Source organism: Ursus maritimus, unplaced genomic scaffold, assembly GCF_017311325.1.
Source record: "Ursus maritimus isolate PB19 unplaced genomic scaffold, ASM1731132v1 scaffold_14, whole genome shotgun sequence".
Taxonomy (NCBI): domain Eukaryota; kingdom Metazoa; phylum Chordata; class Mammalia; order Carnivora; family Ursidae; genus Ursus; species Ursus maritimus.
The window spans coordinates 28,321,567-28,348,107 of NW_024423786.1; the positions used below are offsets into that span (position 1 = coordinate 28,321,567).

At 39.3% G+C, this 26,541-nt stretch overlaps 1 protein-coding gene across 2 annotated transcripts in view; it reads left to right on the plus strand.

Moving 5' to 3' along the window:
* Positions 1-26,541, plus strand: part of CADPS (calcium dependent secretion activator) — a 355,693-nt gene that overhangs the window by 240,561 nt on the left and 88,591 nt on the right. For both annotated transcript variants that reach the window (XM_040628597.1, XM_040628596.1), the window contains exons 16-19: positions 2,214-2,282; positions 14,947-15,053; positions 21,459-21,615; positions 22,430-22,571. In XM_040628597.1, coding sequence (XP_040484531.1) covers positions 2,214-2,282; positions 14,947-15,053; positions 21,459-21,615; positions 22,430-22,571 — 475 coding nt within the window. The remainder of the gene's footprint in view (positions 1-2,213; positions 2,283-14,946; positions 15,054-21,458; positions 21,616-22,429; positions 22,572-26,541) is intronic.

Genomic DNA, 26,541 nt, shown 5'->3' on the forward strand with positions numbered 1-26,541 from the left:
TGTGAATGCTTCCTTGACTGTGGCCAAATAAATGAATTAAGAACAGGGGCTCAAGGAACAGTCTTTGTAGGGGAAGAATACTGAATATAGGATGTGATCAGATAACTTAGGTCCTTCTGAGCGTCTTTGTTGGCACTAAGTTTGCTCCGTGACTAATGTTTTCCTATGAAGAAGTTCTGTAGGATTGTTACCTTCTTTAAATAGAGGAAAACAAAGCACGTTGTTGTCCACTGTTGATAGCATTGGAGGTAGACAAGCATGGAACGAAACAACATCAAGATTTTGCTTAACTCTTTCTTGCCCCTTGAAAGTATCTTGTCTTTTGGTAACATTTCAAACTTGATGGCAGGTTAGTGTCCAGCTGTCTCTGATGGCTCCTGGTTTGCTTTAGATCTCATTCATTCTTGTTGCTCCAGACCTAGGATGGTTGTTACCACTGCCCTCTCAAGTTTTAGGGAAGCAGGCACTGATGACCAAGTAATCACCCAAAAGGCACTTTGAGTAAACTCTACTTGAGAAGATATGGTTCTTTGGGACCTATTCATTTGCAAAGGTATTAATCACTTTTCATTGTTACCCTGTTGGCTGCTATAGGGTGATTTGAAAACCACACCCAACTTGACCAGTGGTGTAAGTGTATAAATGTGGAAGTTCTGTGTGCAAAACTCAATGTGTCCGCATTCTGGAATCTGATGTTCTCTCACATGTGAAACACCTGACTAAAACCAGCAAATGCCCATTGTCTGCCTTCAGGACTTTACTGGAAAAAAAAAAAAAAGGGGTCTAACCAACCACCAAAACCCTATCACTTACCCTGCCGAAGTCCTTGTTTCCTTAGAGAATTAGGTTAAGATCATGTCAAATCGCAGTGTTCTGTACATTACATGTCCTCCCTCTCTCAATTTTGTCTGTCTGACAATGCAAATTGTGTACCAGTGGTAATGAATTCATTGCTATGCACCCAGGGAGAAACACTTAAGAATTGGGCACTAAAAGGATGTTTATCTACTCTTGACTTGGTAATGAGTGACAAAAATAGAGGAACAAGAAGATCATTAAAGGGCTGTGTTAGCAAATAATTGTTCTAGCATTTACCTTCCCAGGACATAATGATTGGTTGTATTTGGTAAAGTCAATCAGGTACCTAATAATTCTAGGCAAGGCCAGAGATGGGATGGAATCAAGAAACGTTCGGTTGCCATGGCTGCTGCCTCGTAGGCCTTGGTCTAGCTATTACTAGTCTTTTGGTAAGATCTGCTCTCTTCTTTCAGATAAATATATCCAAAAACAAACTTTAAGATCTGTAAGTAAAAATGCATTCATTTCCAAAGTAGATCAGCTGATCTGTAATTTCCTTTTGTGCCTCAATTCTTCTTGGTTGTGTTAATTATCTTTTGCACTGTGACTTTTAGGTCTGGGGATTCTTTGAAGAAACCAATCTTTTTTTTTCCAACTCTCTTTTCAGAGAAGTACCTCATTCCACACTACCTGCTCTCTTCCGCTTCTCTCCTTCCTTGTCCGTGATTGGCTCAGCCACTTTTTGATGTTACCTCCGCAAAAGTGGCTGTGACACCAATTTCAAAGCATGCTGGGATTGTTAATTCAGACAACCCAACATCCTCTGGCTGCATGTATCAGGTTTTCTTTCATGAACATAGTCCACCGTAGGCTGAGACATCGCAGCTTTGAAGATATTACTACCAAACAACTTTCTTTTACAAGGTTCCGATCCTATGCTCAGAAAAGAAATCTTACATTTTTACATTTGAGCCCCTCTGTGAGCACTAACAGCTTAGTCCCCTGAGAATTTTGGAAAGAAGTTGTAGTGATATTGCTGGAGACTATGTTTATGAAGAAATACCTCAAGAGCCTTAGATACTAAAGTCTGAAATCCTTAGTATCTTGGAGCCTTAAATCAATGAAATTCTGTTTCCCTTTACTCATGATGTTTTTGGTCATTGTACTCTTGCAAACAATTCTAAAGAGACGTGTAAAATCATGGTCACAATCTCTCTCGTGACTCACGGCATGCTGAATGGTTAATCCAGTAGATCTCCAATTTTGAAACTCCTTTTTCTTTTATCCTGTGTTTATCCCAAAATACTCTGTGGCTATTTTCCTTTGAGCTAATGTAACGTATTCCTCTAACCTATGACCTTTAACCTCTTTACCTCTGACCTAAGCCTCTTGCATGCCCAAATCCTCTTTTATAGGGAAAAAGAGAGAAATGTATGAGCATCCTGTCTTCTGCTTGGCCTCCCAAGTGATGGATTTAACCATTCGTGAGTACCTACCACCTCCTCGCCATGCTGTCTTCACTCTTTCTGTTTTCATTATTTCAAGAAAATCCAGATCCAAACCAACTCACTCTCCTTGCTTCAAGTTTTTTAGCATTGGCTTGTCTGTTGATTCTGTCTGTGAAACCCAGTGTGAGAAGTCCAGTCACTTTTTATCAGCCTAAAACAGGTTAGACAATTAAGCCATTTGTTTGTGATAAACTCAGATTTGTCCGTAAGTTTTTCAGTTATTCTCTGTCTGTGACCTGAATGCATTTTTACTTTGCTTGTGTGTAACCCCAGTTTGTAAAGTGCTTGTCACTGGTACACAATCAAAAGGTAGCCGCTAGGCCGGGAGCAATGCGTTAGGTGTCAGATAAAGGACAGTTGGGGCAAAATCATGCCTTCTTTTCCATGTTTAAGATGTCAAACTATTTTGGGTATAAGATCACACAAGGTGGTCCATTCTCTGTAAAAATTAGATCTTATATGCCTCCTGTCTGTTCTCTTTCAAGCTGGGAAGCTTTTCCTTGTTCTCTCTGGAGATTTTGACTTGTCCTTGTCCTCTAAGCTCTGGCTAGAACATATGACTTAATTGTCACTTGGAAAGTTCGTGTATGTTTCATAGCTTGATTTCACATTAAACTTAATTTTACTAATTTTCTATTTGTGCAGCATTTTCCACCTCTGTGAAGGAGCCTTTTTTTGCTGGCCCCCACACTTCGGGGCGGTGGGAACCCAAGGGCAACCTTTTCCTTCCAATATCATGTATCACACATAAGTGGGGGGCATTTTGGTCCATTTGCTCATTAATCCTGCATATGTGTTCTTGTTTCTCTCTCTCTTCTCTCCTTGTTGTGCTCTCTCTTTCAAATAGAGAATCAAAAGGATGCAGGTGAACCAACTGTATATGCATTATAAACTATCAGGATTGTTGAGTTATATTGAGTTTCTGTTTTTGTTTTTGTTTTTTAAGAGCTCCTTAATGTATGGACTCCCAAAGACTGATGGGGAGTTGCAATGATACTTAAGGAGTTAATTTGTGCTGTCTAACTATATCTCTTGCCCATTAGATGGTGACCTCTATAGAGCAGAATTTCTGTAAAGGCATAAGCTTTGAAGGAACAGAACTCTGGTTAGCTGCGGAGCTTCATTTCATCTTTGGTTTCAGGATTCAGTGATTTGGCCTCATGTGCTTAAAAAAAAAAAAAAGTTACTGAACCGAACCACTCTTCCTCTTTGTTTTTCATTTCTTTTTTCTGTTTTTTGCCCTATTGAGAAGTTTGTGTTCTTTGATGAATGTTTATCAGCCACGACAGAGTGAAGTTATGTCCATGTTGTTCTTGTACGTATCGTGTGATGAGACAGGATTCACGCAGAGGGTGGCTGAACACGGGCTGTTGCTGGAAGTTTCATGAGAGGAAATATCTTAGAGAGTTCTCTGGTTTTGGAAATTTTCTTCTTGTTTGGTCCCCAAACTTCTGAGCATATTTTGAGGAAAGCTTTAACTTAAAACTTTAATAAATACATACTTTTGATCATTGTTTTTAAGTCTAAAAAATCCTCAAAAGATAATTAAACGTATTTCATTTAATCAAAGTTGAATGCATTTCGGATCAATTCAGAAAGCAGTTATGTGCACATGCCAAGAACCAAGCTCTAGCAAGAGGTATTTGAAGACTCACAAACCTATGTTCTAAACACGTGAGCCTTTCTCTCCCTGAAAGAGAAGGTATTCATTCATCCATCCATCCATTCATTCATTCATTCATTTATTTATTCATTCATTAGACAAGTGCTTACTGGGAGCCTACCATATGCCAGGTATAGTTGTGAAAACCAGGGACTAGTAAACAAGAGCGAAGTAGCTGTTAACCTTATGGAGCATATATGCAAATGGGTGTCTAAGTGTAAATTACAAATTCGGTACACAGTAACACCAATTGATAGAGTGATGTGTAAGAGTGTATTATCAGAAAACCATGGGGGCACCTGGGTGGCACAGCGGTTAAGTGTCTGCCTTCGGCTCAGGGCGTGATCCAGGCGTTATGGGATCGAGCCCCACATCAGGCTCCTCCGCTATGAGCCTGCTTCTTCCTCTCCCACTCCCCCTGCGTGTGTTCCCTCTCTTGCTGGCTGTCTCTATCTCTGTCAAATAAATAAATAAAATCTTTAAAAAAAAAAAAAACATGGAAGTTTTCACAAGGGTGGTGAGCTTGTATGCATCTTGAAAGATAAATCGGAATCAGTGAAAGAGAGCTGGGTTTGGAAAGTGGAAAGGCATCCTAGATAGAATATGTGAAAATGCATAAAACTGTATAGCTAATAAAAATAGCTAATTCTTTAAAAAAAATAGCTAATTCTTATTCAATGTGTATTATGTGCCAGGTAGGACTATAAGTGATTTAAGTGTATTAATTCATTTAATTCTCAAAACCCCTTATGAGGTAGATACTACTATTATTGCCATTTTAGAGATGAACCATCTGAAGCACAGGTTAAATAACACACTCCTAGAAGAGTAAGTGGTATAGCCAGCATCTGAGCCCAGATGGAGGCACACTCTTAAATACTCTGTAATTCAGTGTGATTGCAAGGCAAGGTGCAGCGATGGCAGTAATGGGTGCTGATGATGGCAATGTGTGCAGGAGGCAAGATCTCATATGTGCCTTAATAATAGGCTTCAGACTGTATCTCATGGGCCAGAGGTTCTTAACCTGGAATCTATGCCAACATTTGCATGCATATGGATTTTTCAAGGGAAAAACTCCACAGGTCTCAATTCCAAAAGTGAAGGCTTTTTAAGCAAGGGAGTAGGTTGGTAATTTGCATTCCAGAAAAATCATACTGTCCATACCATGACGGACAGAAAGGACTGGGTAGCAGAAAGAGAGTAAAACTAGACCTAAAAAGTTAAGGTCAAAGAAGAGATGGGTTTAAAGCTTGGTATGTCCTGGGCCTCTTCTAGGCAAAGCAGACCTAAATCACAATCATCATCATAATTGCTTCTTTATTGACCTCTAAATCTTTTTTCTTACCCGCCCCCTCCCTCTTCAATTTCCTTAGAGGGAACAAAACACAAACACGCAGATGGGTGTGCAAAGCCAACTGAAGGAGGGGGCAGGGCACAGCTGGGGTCACCTGTGTAAATTGGGGTGGACAGTTGTAGAGTTCTTTAGTCAGGCTGTGCTTCAAGAAGCTATGGGACTCTGCATATGGCATTTTGGTGGACTTATGCTTTCTGTCTGATAGCATTATTAGAAATTAAATGTTCTGTTTAATCAGTATCCTAAAAAAAAAAAAAAGTAAAAGGCTCCTACTCTATGAAAGAAAAGCTGTGACTCCTGCAAATGAATTCTATCATTTTAAATACACTTCGTTTAAACTGTCACACATTCTGAACCCAGTAAGCTCTGAGAAAGTCTACACTACTATTGCTGTTTTGCCTCAATTCTTGGCTAAATACTTGCATAATTTTCTGAGCATCATAAGGGTTCTACTGGAACTTGAAATAAAACAATTTTTCCTTTAAATATGCCAAGGATTTATATGATTAGATAGATAGATAGATAGATAGATAGATAGATAGATAGATAGATAGATATCCAGCCCATGTATGGGCCCAAGCACTATGCTAAGGACTTTACATGGAGGATCTAATTCAGTTTGTACCTTAGTCCTATAAATAAGGCTTCATTATTGCCCCTTTTACAAATGCAGAGAGGATAAGTGACTTTCTCAAGAAGGATTTGAACCCAGATCTTTCTAAATTCAAACACCATCCCTTTTTGTTTCTTTCCACTGTGCAGCCTTTCCAACTTGGACGATATCCATTCATTCTGTGACCAAGTTCCAAAGTATCTACAACTTTTGATCTAGGAAGACCACAAAAAACAAACAAAAATACAGCAGTCCTTTCTGGGACCAGATCGTTGTCAAAATCCTTTCAGTGGGAAGTCTTCCTGAGCCGTTGAGATTCTCTAAGATTGCCAAAGAACTGAGAATTTGTTTTTCTCTACAACTGACAGAAACTTGCTAGAGCAGGTCAAATGCATCCAACGGACTGCCAAGCAGATTCTGTAGTCAACACTTTGTATCTTTTCCTATCTCGAAGTCAAACTTCCTATAGGTCCAAGGTCCTACACATATTCAGGAGCCCCCACCCCACACCCTGCCTTATCTTTCAGCCACCAGATTATGGCCCCACCCACAAGCCATTAACTGGCATGAGTTTTCAATATGACAGCTGATGATGTCCAGTATTCACATGTTAGCATGTTTTATGTACAGCTCCAAGAAAACACTGCTTCAGAACCAGCCTGAGCACTCAGGATTTGTTACACCAAAAATTTAAATCACTTTTGGTTCCAGTGAATTTTTTTAACTACTTTAAGCCTCATTTTTAATTTCTGTAAGAGGGGCTGATAATGGGTCCTCCCCCAACGGGTTGCTGGCAAGATCAAAACACATATTCCAAATAAAGCTTTTAGCACACTACCTGGCACATAGTAAATACTCATTATATTCCTTAGAGGGAACAAAACACAAACACGCAGATGGGTGTGCAAAGCCAACTGAAGGAGGGGGCAGGGCACAGCTGGGGTCACCTGTGTAAATTGGGGTGGACAGTTGTAGAGTATATAGCTAATATATATATATTTTTTATTTATTTTTATTTTATTTAAAAAGAAACTTCTAAATCCAGATGTGTAGTGTAGACATATTATTTGATTTTGGAAATAGAATATGAAACAGTGCTTCTCATACTTCAGTGTTCATACAGATCCCTGAAGATCTTGTTAAAAACATAGATTCTGATTTGGTAGGTCTTGGGTGGGACCTGAAAATCTGCATTTCTAACAAGCTCCCATATGATGCTGAAGCAACTGATCCAGGGATTACAGTTGGGATGTCAGTGAAATCCAGGGGGCAGTTGATTTATCCTTTTATCATAAACTTCAAAATAAAACATTGTAATATAGCTCTACATAACATTTGTTAAATACCCACTAAGTTCCAGGAGCTCTGCCAGGCACCAGAGCAATAAGGAAAAGGAGCCATCATCCCTACCTGGGAGCTTATGATAAGGAAGAGAACACAGTGTAAAACAAGTAATTACATTCTGCTGACTATGGTAAAAGGCAATGTGAGGTGCTGCAGGAATGCAGCACAAGGAGATTTTACTTAAGCCAGGGTCTTTGATGCATTCCCAAGAGGAGATATCCTGGAAGTCAAGGGCTTGTTCCCCAGGAAGAACTGTCTGGGGTATTCTTGTCTTTGTAGAAGTGTTTGTCTCTATTGGTTGTCCTTCCAGATGCTCCAAGATCCTGCCCCAGAGAGCTTGTGATCAATGTGTAAAAGCTTATTTGGAGACTGCATAGGAATTTAATAATTAATAATTAAATAAAATAATTAAAGCAGGATTCTTGCTGTAGCAAGTGACAAAAAAAAAAACAAAAACAAAAAACTCAGAAAGCTTAAACAAGAAAAGGGAATTTTTGCCACATGTAGCTAGGAAATGCTTGGAGGAACTGGACTCAGGGATAAAGAATTTTAGTGTGTTTTGATCTCTCAGCCTGCTGACAGGCTTCTTTAATGTGGCTGGGAGTCATGATAGTGGGGTTGGGAGCAACATGTCTATAGATGGCACCAGCCTTTTATCCTAGAGGATGACCCTAGAGGAAAAAGAATTTTCCTTTCCAGGCAATTGTATAATGTTCCAAAGAAGGGCCTCATTGGCCCACCTTGAGTCACATGTTAATCCCTGAGCCAGTCATATCACTCATGATTGTGTGGGGTGCTGTGGTTGGCCTGGCTTGGCTCATTTGACTGTCCTTATTCTTGTGGGAGTTATTGCTTGACATTCCCACCAGAACCATATGGGATAGAGAGGCAATTCTCCTGAGTAAGGTTACTGTTATTCATACATGAATAACAGATGTCCGCTACTGTGTCCATCCAAAATTAAGTTCATTTTTCTTAGGTGCAGCAGTTCAGTCTTAAGGGCAAAGCCTGATTTAGGGTACAGAAATACCAAATTGGAGAAGAAACATATTATAATAGCATTATTTCTTCCTTGTTGATACAATTTAAATAGAAAGTATTTTAAATGATCTTAAATCATTTTTAATTGTATCAAGATACCCAAAGTTGTTCTCTCGTTTGGAAGTTGAGGTTACAATGTTTACTATTGAACGATTCAGTTTAGTATATTTGTTAAGTAACAAGGGGCTTTTGGTAACAGATAAAGTGACTATATAGTTTATATGCATATTGCAACTACAGAATATTTGCATTTCTATGAAAGCACTGCATTGGGTAGAATCCACTGAGGATTTCCTTCCACCAGTATTTGAGGGACCTGCCCTGGACCAGGAACTGCTTTAGCCCCTAGAAATGCAAAATTCATTGGGCATAGGGAGAGACTGACATTGAATATAATTTGCTATTTTTAAGGGCCATATGTGCTCAAGTAGAGGTATCAACAGAGGAGATGGACCTTTGTTATAAAGGCACTCTCTTGTTACGGCATATGAAGGTGTAGCTCTTGTTATGAAGGGATCTCATAAAAGCTTCTGAGCAGGGGTATGACAGGCTCAGATGTGTGCTTTATGAGGTCACTCTGGCTGCTGCATAGACAATGAACTTCAGAGGAGGAAAGGGACTAAAGGCTTACTGGCAGTCTTTAGCAACAGTTGAGGTGGAGATGGTGAGATGAATTGCATGTCTACCCCCTCACAAGAGTGTGGGCACATGACCTAATACAGTGGAAGATAAAATCAAGAGTCATTTTGGAGATAGAATGGATAGGCCACGCCGCCATGTCCTTATAGGGAAGGCAAAGGTGGCTACCAGGAAAATAGTAGAGAAAACGATCCATGATTCATCCACATCTTTATTACCATATACTTCATACTGTGCTAGAGATGAAATCTTCTGAAAGGGAGTAATGAAGATGCAAAGCATTAAGTGTATATAATGGGTAACCTCACTGAAGAAATTATGCTGAACTGTAACCTTGCATTAAATGTATGGTCCATGGAGCCATCATTTTAGAGAGGCAGGGTACTCTGGAAAGCAATACATGGCAAACTACTTAGCTTTCTATTCCTACTCTAGCTCTTTCCCCGCCCCCCCCCCCACTCCCAAATTGTAGCAAACTGCTACAGGCTAGTTATTTCCAGTGATAGCATTATACTAACACTGACATTTTCAGCAACACATCAATAGGTTGGAACTTGGTAGTAAGTGGGCTTTCCATCAACCATATCCATCTCTCATATGATATTTCAGGGACTGGCAATTCCCTCGCTGGAAGCAGAGATGGTCAGGTTATTTAAGGGCTAATTGGAGTGTCTCTCACTCCTGGATGCTTCTCTTCCTTGGCTTAGCTGAGCGTGCAGAGGAATTCTCTTTTTGTTTTTCTACAGTCACATTTAACTCTCTCTCTGGAAGCCAAGCAGATTTAATTGTGTAAACATGAGCAATGGTAATTGGGTAAATGAAGTTGGAAACCAAGGTATGATGTTTTTGTTTTGCTCCACGAGGAAAAAAAAAAATAGGGAGCTTGTTTTTCTATGGTGGCAAACCTCACTGTCAGAATTCTGGACAGGCAGTTGACAAGAGGGAATCCCTTTACGAATTTTCATCAGGACCCACTGAGATGAAATACGTATGTGCTGCCTCATGGGGGGTTCTGGATCAGCCTGGGAACACTCCATTGTTTAATAAACCACCAGGTCCAGGGTTTCTCTACACAGGCTCAGCTATCTGGGTGAGAATAAGTAAGAAGTTGCCATGAGAACTGTATGCTCAGGTAACACGCACTCACTGAGAGAGCCTTGAGGATGCGCTACCAGAGGCATACCTAACTTTCAGTACAGCTGTAGGTGGAAACCAGATTTTAACAAATATATTAAAATCTGGAGTACTTTTTTTTATAAAGAAAGCATCAGTAGTTGCCTTCCTCTAAAGAGCTTTAATTCAACCCTGATTTTTCCAAATTTTACTTAGGCAGAGTCTTTTCCAAACAAAAGATTTAAATAAGAGGAGACTGGTAGATATATATTTTTTTTAGTCCTGCATTCAAAACACTGAGATGGTCCCACAAGCAAAAGACCTCATCAACTTTTGCTTTCAATAGATGGTTACACCAGAATATTATATTTAGCCTTATTTCTCATATTTTTTATTAATGTTGCTAGAATTCCATTTCCTATAAGCCTACAGTAAAATTCATTTTCCCAGTTGAAAATTCAAGCAAACCAAGAAGCAAACTTGGCAATGTAGTATGTCCCCCCTCACCGTACAGATTGCTTTATAAATGAGGAACTATTAAAAAGGAGCAGGTCTAAGGTTAATGGGACACTCATTAAAGAGAGAGAATTGTAGAAGTTGCTAGTGCTCTGTGTCTGTATTGAAGGAGAGGCTATTGTTATAGGATGTTTGCTGTGCTGATATCGTAAACCACATGACAGATGGGTCAAGTGCTGATTACAGTATTCTAACATTTGGAATAGCGAGTAACATATTTGATAAGCTGGCAAGTTTTTATATATGATTCAACCCACAATATAAAAGCCACGAGAATTCCAAATTGAAAATAATTAAATGAGCTGGAAACAATCAGATACCACACATTTTCCCCCAAAATGACAGATTTTGACATGTTGAAATTCCACAAAGGGAGCAAGAATATTCCCTAGCTCTCACTTGAACTAATAATGGCCCTTCATCTGCTTTTATAAAGCAATTAATTCCTGCCTTCTCACAGTGAGGTGAGAACAGTAAACGTTTGTAGGCACCTTGGGCTTAACAGAGATCTGTCCATGCATTGTTTTATTTGCTCTTATCATCAGCCCTGCAAGGTACATAAAGAAAGATATTAATATTCTCACTGCATAGCTGAGGAACGTGAAGCACAGAGAGGTTTAAGGAGCAGGTGGAAGGTTACATGAGAAAGTTAAGTAGCATACTGAGGGTGAGAAGCCAGGTCTTCCAGCTACGAATCCATCAAGTCTGCTCATTGGAAAGAGGAAGCAGCTATTCACGTAGAGGCGTTCTTCATTGAACAAAAGTGTATCTTCTTTCTGTCAATGATGCTGCCACCATCATTCATGTGTATCCATCTGGAGAAAGGCATCCAGTGTTTGCATTCAGCCTCTGAGTGTCTCAGTAGGGCGGTACAGGCGACGCTGGTAAGAGTCCCGTCCCTTGTCACACAATGTCATACCTCTGTAATATTGCAGTAACTCCAAGAAAGCAGCAGCTCTCCGCCTGTGTTTTATTCATTGTTGCTTGTTGGGTTGTTCTTTTCAGACTTCGTCATCTTCCTTGTCACCTTTGTGAAAGTCACGTTGTCTCTTTCCTTTTTTACTGTCTCTCCTCACCTCCCTGAGCAGCTCCCCCGCCACCTTCTGGGCCTCCTCCACCCACCCAAAAGCAGACCAGCATGTTTTATCAGAGGCTCAAAGGCATGCCTAGGCCAAAACCAAGTACTGTAAACTTCTACCGTTACTTTATTCAGCAGCTTTCTAGCTTAGTTTGCTTTTCTGTTCATTCTTCTTGAAATTTTATTTCGGTTTGGAATACTAAGCTGAGGCTCAGGCTCTCAAGTTTGACACTGTAGGTTTTGAGACAGTCGAAAGAGAGCGTTTATTTCCAAATGTCCACATTTTTTTTGTCTAGCTATGTCTGACATATGCAACATTTTCAAATCTCAATGTCAGCACAAAATAACATTGTTGTTGCATAACATTTTGCATGACGATTTTTTTTATATGTTATGAGCTTCAATTCTGTTGTATGAAATGTTTACTAAGTATATGGGAGTTCTAGTTCCCCTTCTTCAGTGCTCCAGCTAGTACAAGATTGGGCGATAGGAATGTTGTAATCCATTTCAAGACAGCAGAAGTGACAAAAAAAAAAAATCATGTCTAAGCACAAATTTCTCCTTGACCTCTGATGGGGGGGGAGGGAGGACGTGCTAGAGGATTTTGCACAATATTTTCTTTAAAGACAACATCCTAGAGAAGTTGGTTTTAGTACCATTTTTCCCACTTAGCTAGTCAGTTAGATATGCAAATAAAGAAGAAAATAGTGTTGTGTCTCAATAAACTGGCTTGATCTACAGAAAATGGTATTGCAGCTAATTAATAGTAAATGAAAGTCTGCTACATAGGTTAATTGGAAGATCAAGCATCATAGATTAAAGGATCCTTAACCTGCTTATTTTAATGGTTGCATGTTCAAGTAAAATTGTGAAAGGTTTTATTAAACATACTGTTTGTATATATACATCAGGCATACACATATCTGTGTACATGTGCACACACTTAGAATGGCTGCATGCACATATGCACTTTATGTGTATCTATCAGTATACATTGTAGTCAATCTGAGAGTACTGCTTATTAAAACAAATCTTCAGGTTGTCCTAGCTTAAGCATCTTGGATTTCTCCAAACGTGAAAATCATTTACAGTCTTAAAATGAAAATACATAAAAATATTGGTGGGAATTACTTCATGTCTATATTATAGGTCATGTACAGCTAGAATTCCCTTAGATTTGGTGAGTATTTCACCCAAAGAACAATGTTCTTTATTCTTAAAGCTAGAGATTTCAAAGATGTGCCCCAAGTGGGATTTCCTGCAGATTTGTATTAATGTGCAGGCTTGTCTGGTTACTAGAAAATGTATGTAAGTGTGTGATGTGTGTATGTGGGTGTATGTTTCGAATGGGTAATAAGCATAGGATGAGGAATTTGCAAATTGATGTGTAAATGTGAATACCAACTAATAAAAAATAGTAGCTTATGCATATTTACTATCAAAATGCAAATACCTCATTCTACACATATTACTCAAACGTATATACACAGTATGTTTGTAGAAATGCCTGAAAGTCTCATGAAATTATGATAGCCCATTTATGAAATTATACAGGGGCCAAGTACCCCAAAAGTGTAGAAGTCAGTCTTGTCATTCATTCTCTCTCCACATATTTATTGCTCTAGACCAGGCAATGAGCTATTGACCCTAAACTCTGCACATTTCCTTCCTCTGAGTGCTGGACATTCCCCACCTGATCTGTATATTTCTGTTTCCCACCACTCCCCCCTTCATGCCCTAACCACATCCAGCCTCATTTCCACCTGTGCATGGTAGAGACAACGGAGTGATCCACTGGCCTGAATCCAGAAAGCCCATTTTCACGCCAGTCATCGGACCTTGTTGGACTGAAACTTTCAGTACCGTGATTATCTTACCCAACCCCATCTATCATTCTTAGTTTCCATTGGCTGAGACACTCTTTTTTGCATAGTGCTTCACTGAATTTGTTTTTCATTATTAAATCCCAAATTACGAATCATCTGACATGTTCATCACCTGTCTAAAAAATGTACAAAGGAATATTATACAGCTCTTTTAAATTTCTTTTGTAAATTAACAATCACCCATGACTTTGTTTAGACCCCACCCACCCCAAGACAACAACAACAACACAAACAACAACAAAACCTTCCTGTGAAGTATTGAATAATTTTCTTTACCTAGAAAAATCCTGAAGCCAAAATATATCTGCTTTAGATGACAAGATAAAAATAAGTTTGGCAGTCTTTTTGTGCACATATATACCTGCCTGTGGGAATCACACTAACGGATCCTTATTGCCGTTACACTCTGTGTGTTCCAAAGGACTCTGAGGCTTCAAGGTTTGAAGATTTCAACGTGAAATATAAGATCCCCTGTGAGTGCAGACTGGTTAAATTCAAGTGATTTCACTGTCCAAGAAAACCTTTATATTTTAAATATTACTGTTTCCCCCCCAGAGAAAAGTTTTTAATTTTTGGTAACATAATGACCTTACCAAACATTCATGAATTCAGCTCTACAAAAGACTCAACATCAACCAGGGTCCAGTTTGTTCTTGAGTCAGATAAAAACACAATGCTTTCAAAACAATAAAAACTAAAAACAAAGAAACATTTTTGAGTACATTCTTGCCACCCACCTGATAAAATATCAATTATACCAACAAGTGGCACAAACTACCACCAGTTCATCCAGTAATCTACCCCCAACACCCTTTTAACAGTTCTGTTCTGCCTTCTACCTAATGTCCCAGGAATGTCCCTTAACTTTCAGTCTCCTCCCTGGACAACTTAAAACAGGCAGACCTTTGATTCTGTTTGTTCAAAAATTCCGTTAAACGTACAGACCTGTAATGAAAAACAATGCTGTAGTATCAAATGTTCGGGGACAAATGCAAGAAGCTAATGTCATAGCAATCAAGAGTAAGCTTCCCACATCAAGTAGCACGAACACAGTTTAGAGAGTGACCTAAGATAGTACATTAATGCTGTCTTTAAAGAATGTGTGTACAAAATGTCACTAAATTTGAAATGGGCTGTCATAAACTTAACATAGCTTAATATGCAAATTTGAAGCTGGAGCACTGCTTTTTCTTAATATGTATTCTAATGACGATGGTGATAATAACAAAATGGCTTTATGGTTTGCACACTACTAATTACGTGGCACTTAACATTTGCATGAAACTTTAAAAAAAATGGTTAACTATTTGACATTTCTTATCCACTAGTTCTAATGGCCACGAAACTAGCCTGAGGCTTTCGTTGAATTTTAACACAAATTCTTGTACTACAGAAAATGTAGGCCGGTTAATCACTCCTGCCAAAAAGCTTGAAGACACAATCCGCCTTGCTGAACTAGTCATTGAGGTTCTCCAACAGAATGAGGAGCACCACGCAGAGGTGAGCAGGCATGGCGGGAAAATGTCTCTTTGGGTGTCCCTTAGCTGGAAAGTGCAGAACTGATCCTACCAGCGACACAAACAACATGCCTTAATACCCATTTTCTTTTAACTGGCCTTGCAAAGAGAAGGAAAGGGGAAGCTTTGCAAGGAGAAGTCTTTGGAAGATTGGGTAAAACAAGCAAAAAGTGGTTGCATGTTGTCCATTTCAGCTTAAGTTTTCAGATGTTTCTAGCAACAAGCAAAAGAGGTGAGTATATTTTAAAGATAATTTATTCAAGCAGCATATGATTATCGTCCAGAATACACAAAATACTTTTTGGTCTTCTGTGGTTGTCGTCGTTGCTACCACTGTTGTTTTTATTTATTTTATTTGGTGTGTGGATCACAGGCCATGTTTTTGAATTTATCTCTGTAACTTGCTCTCTGCTTGCACTAGAGTCTTCATTTGTTAATCTTGGATGACCTAGGTCGCTAAACACAGTGATGGAAGCAGATTATTCTGTGTTGTTCAACCTGTCAATTTGCCAACATACATCTAAATAGATACAGCTTACTTTTTCTTTTTTTTTTTAACGAACCACTGTCAAAATGATCATTTTGATAATCATTATAAACTAAGGGATTTCAAGGCTAACTAAATCCCAAACCTATAAGGACTTAAACAACCCAACCCTTCAAAAAAAAATGCCAAGATTCCATTATGGTCAAACGATTTTATCACTTCTTGTTTCAAAACTGAGATTTAAAATCATTGCTCTTAAAATAACCTTTTTGAAAATTGCACTAATCTTCACTCTTCCTCTCCAGTCAGTTCTATAGCAAAAGAGGAAACAAGGCCTTCCATAAAAGCAATTTCTCAAACACTTAAAATGATCGTTCCCACGATAAATGAAAATTGACAGTATAGTTTAATAATATATAATACACCATAAATCCAATCATCCAGACTAACGCCTGATTACATATTTAAATTTCCTCCCTGTTTTTCTACTGTTCCACTCAATCACGGCTGATCGTGGCAGGGAAAAGAGGTATGTGACTAAACCGAATGAGCCAGCCACCTGCTGTCATAGTCTGTGCATGCCCTTCCAGTACCATGTCTTCTACTGGGACTTTTCCTGGGTGCTCCTGCTTCCTAACACTGACCCAAGGAATGTAACAGCAACTTCCAGTGGACTGCTTGTGAAATGGTGGCCCTCCACGGCAGGGTAAATGTGGGGGTTCTCTTGTGCGTGCATGAAGCGATTGATATACCTAACAACAACGCAGTTACATCCTGACACGCGCCTCCCACCTGCCTGGATTCTGTCCTTAGCCTGTCTTAGTTTCCTGTGTCCGTCTGTACTTCCCTTTCTCACAGCAGATGAGTACCGACCGTAGTAACCAGTAGCTGGCCAGAGTGATACTAATCTTCCTCTACAACTGTCTGTATGTGAACCATATATACAGTATTTATATATAGAGAGAGTGCCAAAGAATCATGATTTCCCCGAAAACCCTCTTAAGAATGGGGTGAAGACCCCTTGAGGTGAGTGTAACTGTGCACAGCCAGGACTGAGAAGAGGGGCCAAATCTACACCCTCAAAACATGGAAACCCTAGGACATGCCTCCAGACATATAAAATTAAGTTGGGCTAGAATTTTTTTTTACTCCATCCTATAGGACGTCCTTTTCAGATTGGGGGCCGTTGAGGTTTAAGTGATGGTAAGTATGTTCTTTCTGGGTGTCCACCAGATCATCTCCAGAGGCCCTCCCCAGATCGGGATGTTGAGGTTTTTCCCACAATGAACCAAATCTACACATTTCTGAAGACATGGCTACGAAGAGGATCGTTTTCCTCAGTCACAGCTGTGGTGCTGTGCTTTTAAGTAAAAGAAGAAAAATGACAGACATGCTTGATTTGCAATCACGTTATTCTCTGAGGCTGCTACAGGCTAAGCAAGGAAGGATGGATATTTTCTCAAATTACTCTAAAGAGGTACCAAAGGAAGTTGATATTCCAAAGAAGACATTTTTTTTTCTTTTCCAAAAAGCACTTCTTTCAGTAAGTGCTAACATCATCTTAAACTGCCCTAATAACCATCATCATAAAAATATTTTAATCTTACACATTCAAAAGCCATTCAGGGTAAATAAATAGAGTAGAAATAAATTCAATTCCATTTTCATTTACTAACTTTGGGAGTTACAACTGAAAACTTCAGCATACTTTGGAATTTGGAGACTCCATTTGGTTTTAGGTAAATGTACAAGATTACTTCCTGAATTAGTAATTTCATCCAACACAAAAATTTCATTCATCCATCAAAAGCTACCTATCTGTTGAGCACTGACGCTCGTACCTCCATGATTTTTGGAAGGACGAGGAGACATAAGGTAGTCTTGGCCTTCAGACAATACAATGCAGAGTGGCCAGGAGCTTGGGTTCTGTGCCAGAGAAGCTTGAGTCTGAATTCCAGGTTTACCTCCTCATTGCTCTGTGATCTCAACTTGATTACTTAACCTGTCTAATCCCATAAATGGGAGGTAACAATAGACTCTACCTCAGATGGTCGTTGGGATGGAAGGCCACATTAAGTAAAGCATCTGGTGTTATGCCTCGCATATAGTAAGTTCTCAACAAAGCTTGCCTGTTGTATTATTAGGGACAAATTGCTAAGGAAGCAAAATATATGAACATGTGATCATGAAAAGGACAAAACCTATGTGGAAAGTACCAAATGAGTGGTACGGACAGAATATGTTGAAAGAAGAGTGGGATTGTTTTAAGGTGGAATGGTCCAGAAAAGCAGCACCTTTGTTCTTAGCATTCACTTCCAGCTTGCAATCACCTGGAAAGCTCTTAAAAATGGCTGATGCCAGGGTCTCGCCCCAGCTCAATTAATCAGAATCTCATGGAGAGGGGCCAACTATTCGTAATTTTTAAAAGTTGCCCAGGTGATTTCAGGGTATGGCTGGGTCAAGAAAAGCCCCTGGGCTACAGTTAAAGAAGTAGAATTTGCCCTAGTATATTTAAGATGCAGTTTTGCTGCCCGAAGAATGAAGTATGAAGATTTTTCCCACTGACCAGTACTCACTGTATACTCTATGTGCTCAATAAACTCTAGAAAATTACTAAATCCTAAGCACGGATCTTGGCTGCCGATCCATACTGTTTGGTGGCACCACACAAATGAACGTGACAAGTAGACTTGCCTCCCCCACCAAGAAAACAATAATCCTTAGAACCATTTTTAATTCCAGTACAAAGTAATTAAATGCCCCAAGAGGAAACATGCTCATCGGCTAGAAATGCATCACACATACACTCAGGCATGATACAGTAGCAGTTGTCTTATTTACCTCTTAATTTCAGTTTAATTCTGCTCTCAGAGCCGAAGTTATTCATACATGCATGCACACACACACACACACAGGAATTATGCCTTCATGTATATCATTGCTCCACCTTTCCAATCTCTCTCTATGTATACGTATGTATATGTATATATGTATTGTGGTACACAAAGGGGTACATATATACATGTAGTTTGTGTACAAAATATACAGTGTGTTCAGTGTGGTGGACTATATTCCTAAAGCATACATCTTTGCCTTTAAATAATGAAAAGTACCAGGTAAGTATTTAGGAGCCAAAATACACCTCCCTATTGTCTTTGGAAAAGATTTCCAAAGACTTTAGATACCCACAAACTTTGAGTTAACTCATATACAAAAATAGCATTCACCTGTATGAGCAAGCATAATAAATATAGTTGTTGGGTCTGGGTGGTTTTTTTATTTTGTTTTGTTTTAATTTTAAAGCTTGCCTTGCGCAACCCAGTCACACAGATTCTGTTCATTTGATTGAAATTATGATTATGGCTTTTTGGTTGTTTTTACCCTTGCCAGAATCTTTTTCTCCTTCTCAGAGAGTAAGGTTTGATGATGAAGTCCTGGAGGAATGACCTTGGGTGTACAGAAATAGATTTGGTCTTCATTTCTCCTGCAACAACTATATTTAAATTATCGTTATTCTAGAATCCTAAGTTTCTCTGCCAGACTTCAAAAGTGATCATTCACATCACAGTAGTCATTGTTCTTTGTAGGGCTGCCTATCTACTTGACTATTAATGCAACAACTGTAGATAATTGCTCAATTTTATTAAATTCCAGTGAAGGGCTAAGTTCTCGATAGATAGTAGAAGTGGGTACTTCTTAGGGCCTCTGGTTTGCAACTTTTAAATAAACCTGGTAAGAACCAGGTATGAGGTTGGGCTAAGACATTTTTAATTTCAGACATTTAGGATTGGTTTTTGTTCTGTGTTTTGTTTTGTTTTTTTCCTGTCATCCTAGAGCAAAATCATGTTTGGGAAGGCAACTCAGTCTCCCCAGTAACTGTTTACTTGGACTCACCCTGAAGATGTAAAGTTAATCAAATAACTAAAGAATGAGTACCAGCGAACATTCGGTGTACCTTTGTGAAGTTTTCCAGTACCCTGTAGCAAGACTGATGAGAGTCATCCTTCCATACAGGGTTGGGGGTGGGAGTGGGACTCCAGCAAGTTCTACTATTTAGAAGGTCTCTGCCTAAAAAACAGGTGGCTGGGAGAACTCGGGGAATGGGGTGGAGGATTTCTTCCTCTGCCAGATTTAGCCAGGTAGTCAGTGGAGCCAGCCCCAAACCCCAGGGCTCTCATGCCGAGGTAGTAAAACTACAGTAAAACCTCATCGATTCAGACACAAATGCTTGTGACAATTCAACTGCAGATACAGATCGTATAGTTTTTCTTAAGTAGAATGTTTGACGTGATCTCAACTTTCTCTGGAAATTCTAAAGGCTCTCTCATAAGTTTCATCCCAGGACCTCTGAAGTCAAAACTTCTATCTCTTTGACTTCACTTTATAGGTCAATGTGTCTACAATTATTGGAAGTTTTTAAAAACTTCTACATTTATAATACATTGATATGGTAACCAGCAAATAACTTTTACTTTGGTGCCCAATTACAGACTGAATTTGAAAGCAGTAAAATGATACCTCTTTTTAGAAAACCCCATAATTTAGGCTTTTTTGCTGACAGATGAGCATCTCTCTTCTCTCATTACTCTGAATCAGTGAGGTTTTACTGTATATTAAAATGGAAACAGCAGGTGTCTATTTCCAGCCAAGCTGACCTTGCAGAATGGTCCATGACTTGATTTTTTCCATTTAATTTGCAAACCAGCCACATGTTGATAAAGGAGAAGTAAGTAAAATGAAATCTCATGAAAGAAGAGAGGTGGACCCCTACTCTGCCTCCTAGTGGCTGTTAGAATATCCCCAAATAACTAATAAATCACAGAAGAGCTTGGCCATTGAACAAACTCTTTCATTTATGGAATTATTTCCATAATCATCTTTCATGTTTCCAAACGCCTTCTCATCTTTTTTTGGTGAATGCTCCGGAAAGTGTTTCCAGTGTAAATACTTTACGGCATTGGGTGGGGAGGTGGGGGGCAAAAAGGGGCTGGCAATTTGTTTTTGTTTCTCTGCTCTTTGAAATCAGGAAAAAAAAGGGGGGGCCTGTTGACACCGCCACTCATTCTGCATGCTCCCTGCCAGAAATGATTAGTTACCATGCATGCATGCCTTTGAATGGCATTCACATCTGGCCTAGTCCAATGTGAATGTTTGCCCCGAGACCCTGCACAATGATTTCCAAGGACCCACGTGCATGAAAATGAGTTACTTCACTGATATTTTTTGGTTTTCAATGTACATATATGTCCGACCCCCAGAAAAGTAAGTCCTAATCTTACTGAGTGTTTCCTAGCTTCCACCTGATCTTTCCTACAGACAGGATGCAAAACCAGAGGCTCCCCGCTTAAAGAGATGTTGACTCAAACATTTGGTGACTTGGTATGAAATAGGAATAACATGACCAATGCGTAGAGAAATATGAGTTGCTGAGCTTGTATGAGACCATAGGCAATGAAGCCCAGATATGTAGATATAAGTGAACCCTAATTGCAAATTTTCAAGTTAGACCAGCAGAAAACCCATAAACACAGTGAAGAAACTCCCAAATTCTAATACCTTAGAGCAAGAGCTAGCCAACAACAGTGACAAAGAGCATGACTCCAAACCTACTGGATTATTGTAAATTGAACAGAAGTTCCGCGTCTGTCGTTTCTACAGCTGCATCCTTGACCAGCAAGTCAGATAAAGACTTTCTGAGGCAGGCTTGGAATGATGAAAAGCATGGCCTTGGGACGCTGAGAGGACCCATTGTATCAAAAATGCTGTTCTTTTTACAATAAAGTTACCAAACCCTGCTGATGCACAATTAATCTTGACCAATGAGGGCTTAACCTCACATCTTAGGTCGGAGAGAAAAACTTATCGCCTCTTTGTCTGTTGTTTTTCTGCCAAATTTCAAAGGCCTTCGCGTGGTGGTCAGACTTGATGGTGGAGCATGCCGAGACGTTCCTGTCACTTTTTGCAGTGGACATGGATGCGGCATTAGAGGTGCAGCCCCCAGACACGTGGGACAGTTTTCCACTGTTTCAGCTGCTGAATGATTTTCTCCGTACCGACTGTATGTATTATCTTTGACTGGTTGACTTTCCTAAGTAGCATGCAGATAAACAGACCGCTAAAATGTCTTTGGCCCAGTGAGACTACAAGCTAGTGAAACCTCTTCAGAGTTTTCTTATTGCTTAAAAAAAAAAAAAAAAAAAACAAAAACAAAAACAAGTTTACAGCTGATGGCCCTTCTCTTTCTACCAACAAATTTCCTGTTGCACCGAAGCCCTCTCTTAACTAGGCAGGAGAACCCAAGAGCAGTGTGATAAGCGATACTCGTGCCTGTGTGTTTTATTTGCTTTTGACAAGCTAATTAACTTAACCTCTTCACATTTTGAAATTTTTATTGAAAGATGTTTTCTAGATGAAAAATAATTTCTAGCTAAATAACACCCCAAGTATTTCAGTATCTTATAGCAACACATAGCCATAAAATAGACCTTCCTTCCAAGAAGAGTGATGAAGGAGGGGAGGGGTACAGAATATTCTTTCTTTCTGCTAATGTCATGGGAGGAGGGGTAGCAGGTATAAGGAGAAAACCTAAAAAATAGTTGTTGGTTATTGTTTTTACTGTTTTTTAAAGGAGCATGATTGTTTTTCCTTTTTAGAAGAATGAAACAAACGGGTAAAATATTTTTGAATTCCATTTTCCTTCCACACAGATCTAATCATGAGCTTCGGTGCTGTTCATGTACTTTTATACCCCCCTTTTCTTGCATCCCCTAGGAACAGTGTATTTAATATAGAAGACAGTCCCTTCTGTATGTACGTTGTATGCTGATAAAGCAACTGTGGGTTCTTACCGAGCTTTTGCTTATCTGTTCTAGATAATTTGTGCAATGGAAAATTTCACAAACACCTGCAAGACCTGTTTGCCCCACTTGTGGTTAGATATGTGGATTTGATGGAGTCCTCAATTGCACAATCCATTCACAGGGGCTTTGAGCGGGAGTCATGGGAACCAGTCAAGTAAGGAAACCTTTTTTGATACCATCGGAGTTTGGGTGCAAATGGCTGGAGAGTCATACAGAAATGGATTAGCGGTGTCTTACAGTTTTTATTGTTAGCGTGGACAGAGAGCAAACACTGTACATGTTTCTGGCTGTGATGCTCATACCATCCTTGTCCAAAGCAGAGGAGGCAGGAGGAGGTTGAGAAATGTTTTATGAAATGAAATCTTTGTTTTATTGCACAAGAGAAATAAGAAATAAGGGCTATAAACTTGGCTCTGATGTTTATACTGTGTATCTTACTCCAGTGGTGATATCCTTAGGAATTAATGTTTCCCACAGTGTGTTCCATAGGTGTCTAGGCAAGGGGTCAGCAAACTTTTTCTATAAAAGGTGAATATTTAGCCTTTTCAACTACACAATCTCTGTTGTCACAACTACTCAGCTCTACCATTGTAGTGAAAAACCAAAAACAGACAAAAGGCAAATGAACAAGTGTTGCTATGTTCCCATAAAACTTTATTTTCAAAAACAGGAGACTGTCCTATGGGCTATAGTTTGCCATTTCCTGGTCTTGGCCTTCGAGATACACCTCGAGAAAAGGACTCTATGGCCAGATATGTTTAGAAGACTCCATATACCGCACTCATCTACCGCACACTCATATCTCCTGGAGAACCACAAAGCACAAGAGCATATTTGAAAACTCTGAGAACGTAGTCATACAGACCCTTATTTCACTCTGCTTCACCTGGAGTTTCCTAAATCTATTCAACTACTTTTTTTTTCAGGGGAATATCCTTTAGGACCAATGACAGGATATCCTGTAGGGTGTGAATTTGGCAATTTCCACAATTGCTTAGCAAATCTTAGATCCTATTTGAAAATGTCTGGCAGATTCAGTGCCACCTGCGTTCCCCAGCAAGGAGGAGGGCTGTGACTGAGGGCTGCCAGAGGGTCAGTCTCAGGCTCCCCTTTCTAGAGACATAGAAGGCTTCTAGGTGGAGAAAATTTTCTGGTGTGATTTAAAAAGCTCCAATAAAGTCTGACATTAGCTTTGCCCTGTTAGACTCTTTTTTTTCTTTTATGTAAGAAAAGCATTTAATTCTTTCTAGTCCTTTACATCTTTGGGAAGTAACAACCAGTATGGAACAAAATGGGGGTATTTACAGCAGACTTTGAGACACTCCAGAACAAATATTCAAAACCCTTTTCCTCAATTTACAAGACTTGACCTGTACCCTGTCTCTAAGCAGTTCTCTGGATTGAGATTCTTCCTCTAATATTATACTGCATGACTCTAACTGATAAAGAAATCAGTGCAAAATAGCTTTCTCAGCCACCCCCTCCCCCAACTTCCATGTCTAAGCCACGGGAGAAGTTTCTTGACTTACCCTACTGAAAGCAGGTTAATAGGCAGTTGCTCTTCATTTGCAAGCACCAAGAAATCTAAATTTTAGCTTGTTATTCTCAGGTTTATACCGTCTCTTAATATGGCCCTGCTGACTTTTAACTCATGAGAATTAAACGGTCTCTTAATGACAAAGCACGAACAAGCGACTGTATTTTTTTTTAATGCTCTTTGTATTCAAGACAGTTGTGCTGTAGAGAACATCTGAGAAAAGGAAAAGATTCAAATGAGTAATATTCACATTTTCAAAATAGTAATGGTCTTGAAATAGCTTTTACTTGGGTTTAAACGTGAATGCTGCTACTGCCAACCACATGGGAGGAAATGATTGGTATCTGTCACTATTTCTTAAAGGGCCCTAAAGTTAGGGCCTTGCCCTCCCCTCATCAGCCAGAAGGCAAGGCTTCAAAACTCTGTGAACTGTTTTCTTGTCTGTAAAACTGATTTTTTAAAGTGTCCCTACTCAATGTCTGAGAATTGTTGTGAAGCTCTGTGATAATGTCACCAATGTCATTTTATAATCTGTTAAATTCTTCAAGCAAGTAACTGCTATTCCTCTTGAAGTATTAAATATTCTTGATACCATCAGACATAAAGGAGGAATCAAGATTATTTTCACAATTGGAAGTGTTAGTCAAGGAAAGTTTTGTTGGGGAGTTTTTTTAATGATTAAAAAAATAAAATTTGAACTCTTGGACCAGTAATTTAAAGATCTGAAAATTAGTGAAGGATTAATAGTTGTGAATAATAACCTAGGAATGTTTTATGTAGATGTGGTTTTTTTCTTAAGTAGCTTTTTGCTGTCCCAAACTGCACTATTGGTTAGTGACTGTGACTGTAGTCTGTTCAATTCATGGTAAATAGTACATTGCCTTTTAGAGTATGTTGAGGAATTTGAAAGTGCCAACTAAAACATAAACTAAATTACAGTGCTTCGAAACCACACACATTTTATTAGCTGATTTGTAAACAGAATGTGAATGCTGTGACAGATGAACAGAATGGCCGGCACAAACTGAAGGGTAAAAAGAACTTGGGGTCGTGCTTTTATGTGCTAAGACAAATGAGTCTCCCTATACTTCCTACCAGGTGAAGAGAAAGTACAAGCTTTTATCTGACCGCTAGTGAAGAAGCACAGATTCACTTTCCTTTTTGGATTTTTTTTCCAAGTCAAGGATGATCTTTTTGTAATTTTTTTTTAAATTATGCTTACTCAAAAACAAGAAACTGACTTAGATAAATAGATTTAGTTTGTTCAATTTTCTCTACTCTTACATGTGTTCTTCCAGTATGTGTACATACGCGCACCCACACACACGCATACACACATGCATACACACGCATACGCACACATGCACGCATAACCTTTCCCTCAAATAATTGTTATACTCAAATACTTCTCTTCTTCCATTTTTCAAAAGTTGTGACTACAGGCACTTGATTATAGGTAAAATGACTGAGAAATGCATTGTAAAGCTTGCTTCAAGAAAAACTAGCATTCAGAATATTAAAGAAAAATGGCACTCTGGCAAGAAAATGCTACTAATATATTGAGCTTGCTAAAAAATAGATGAAAAGTATTTTTTATTCTTCAGAATTTCTTATTTCAAAATATGGCCCTATAAAATAAAACAGAGATACAGTCCTTTGGGCTCGATAAAACCAAAGCTACCTGAGAGAAAGGGTCAAATGGCCAAGTCCTATTGCTGCTTTTCTCTAGAAAGGTGGCCACCCATCTCTTCACAGAGAGAAAGGGCAGTTGCATCTCTGTTTCCATTAGGTCAGATAAATTCATGATTAGAAACTCTGTGTATTTGTGGAAAATGTCGTTGCACGGCTTCTAACCACAGCTGAAGATCGTCAGCCTCTCGGGACTAGGCTCAAGCTAGAGCCCATAACCCTCTGGTGGGTGTCCATCAGGACACGTCATAGGACCATTGCTGGGCAGGTTGTTCACAGCTCTCCCTGTAGCTGTGAATAAAAGCTTTTGGTCCTAACTGACAGTTGGACAACATTTCTACCAGCTTTTTACAGTTGGCTCCTTGTTAGTCAGGTCATCCTGGCCTTCTGTGTGGAAGCAAACTTAAAAAGCACACAATCCAGAGCTTCCCAGGGCTAGTACCAAGTACCCACTCCACACTACCCTCTCCTTGACAGACTTTCTCTCAATCTCCACTTAAACACCTCCAGGCACAGGGAATCCGTGCTTCATGTTGCCCATTTCAGGCTAGGATGGCTCTGAATGGTTGCACTAAACACTGTTCTCAATATATGCACCCTGAAAAACCTGCTTTTCATTTCTCAAAATGCACTCTATCTCTCTCTGCCTGAGATAGACATATGAAAAGTATTCTTGAAATAACTTTCATCTTCCAGATTGTCAAGGATGTCAGTATCTTAATGATAATAAACTATCAGACCAAAGATACCTTAGCAACATGTCGGTGACCTGGTATGAAATACGAAAGTACTAGACTCGGAGGAGTCTGCACCCCTGATTCTGCTACTAACTTGCTGGGTGACTTGGGCAAGTCAGATGACTTTTCCAAGCCTCATATCCTCCTTTGTAAAACAAGGA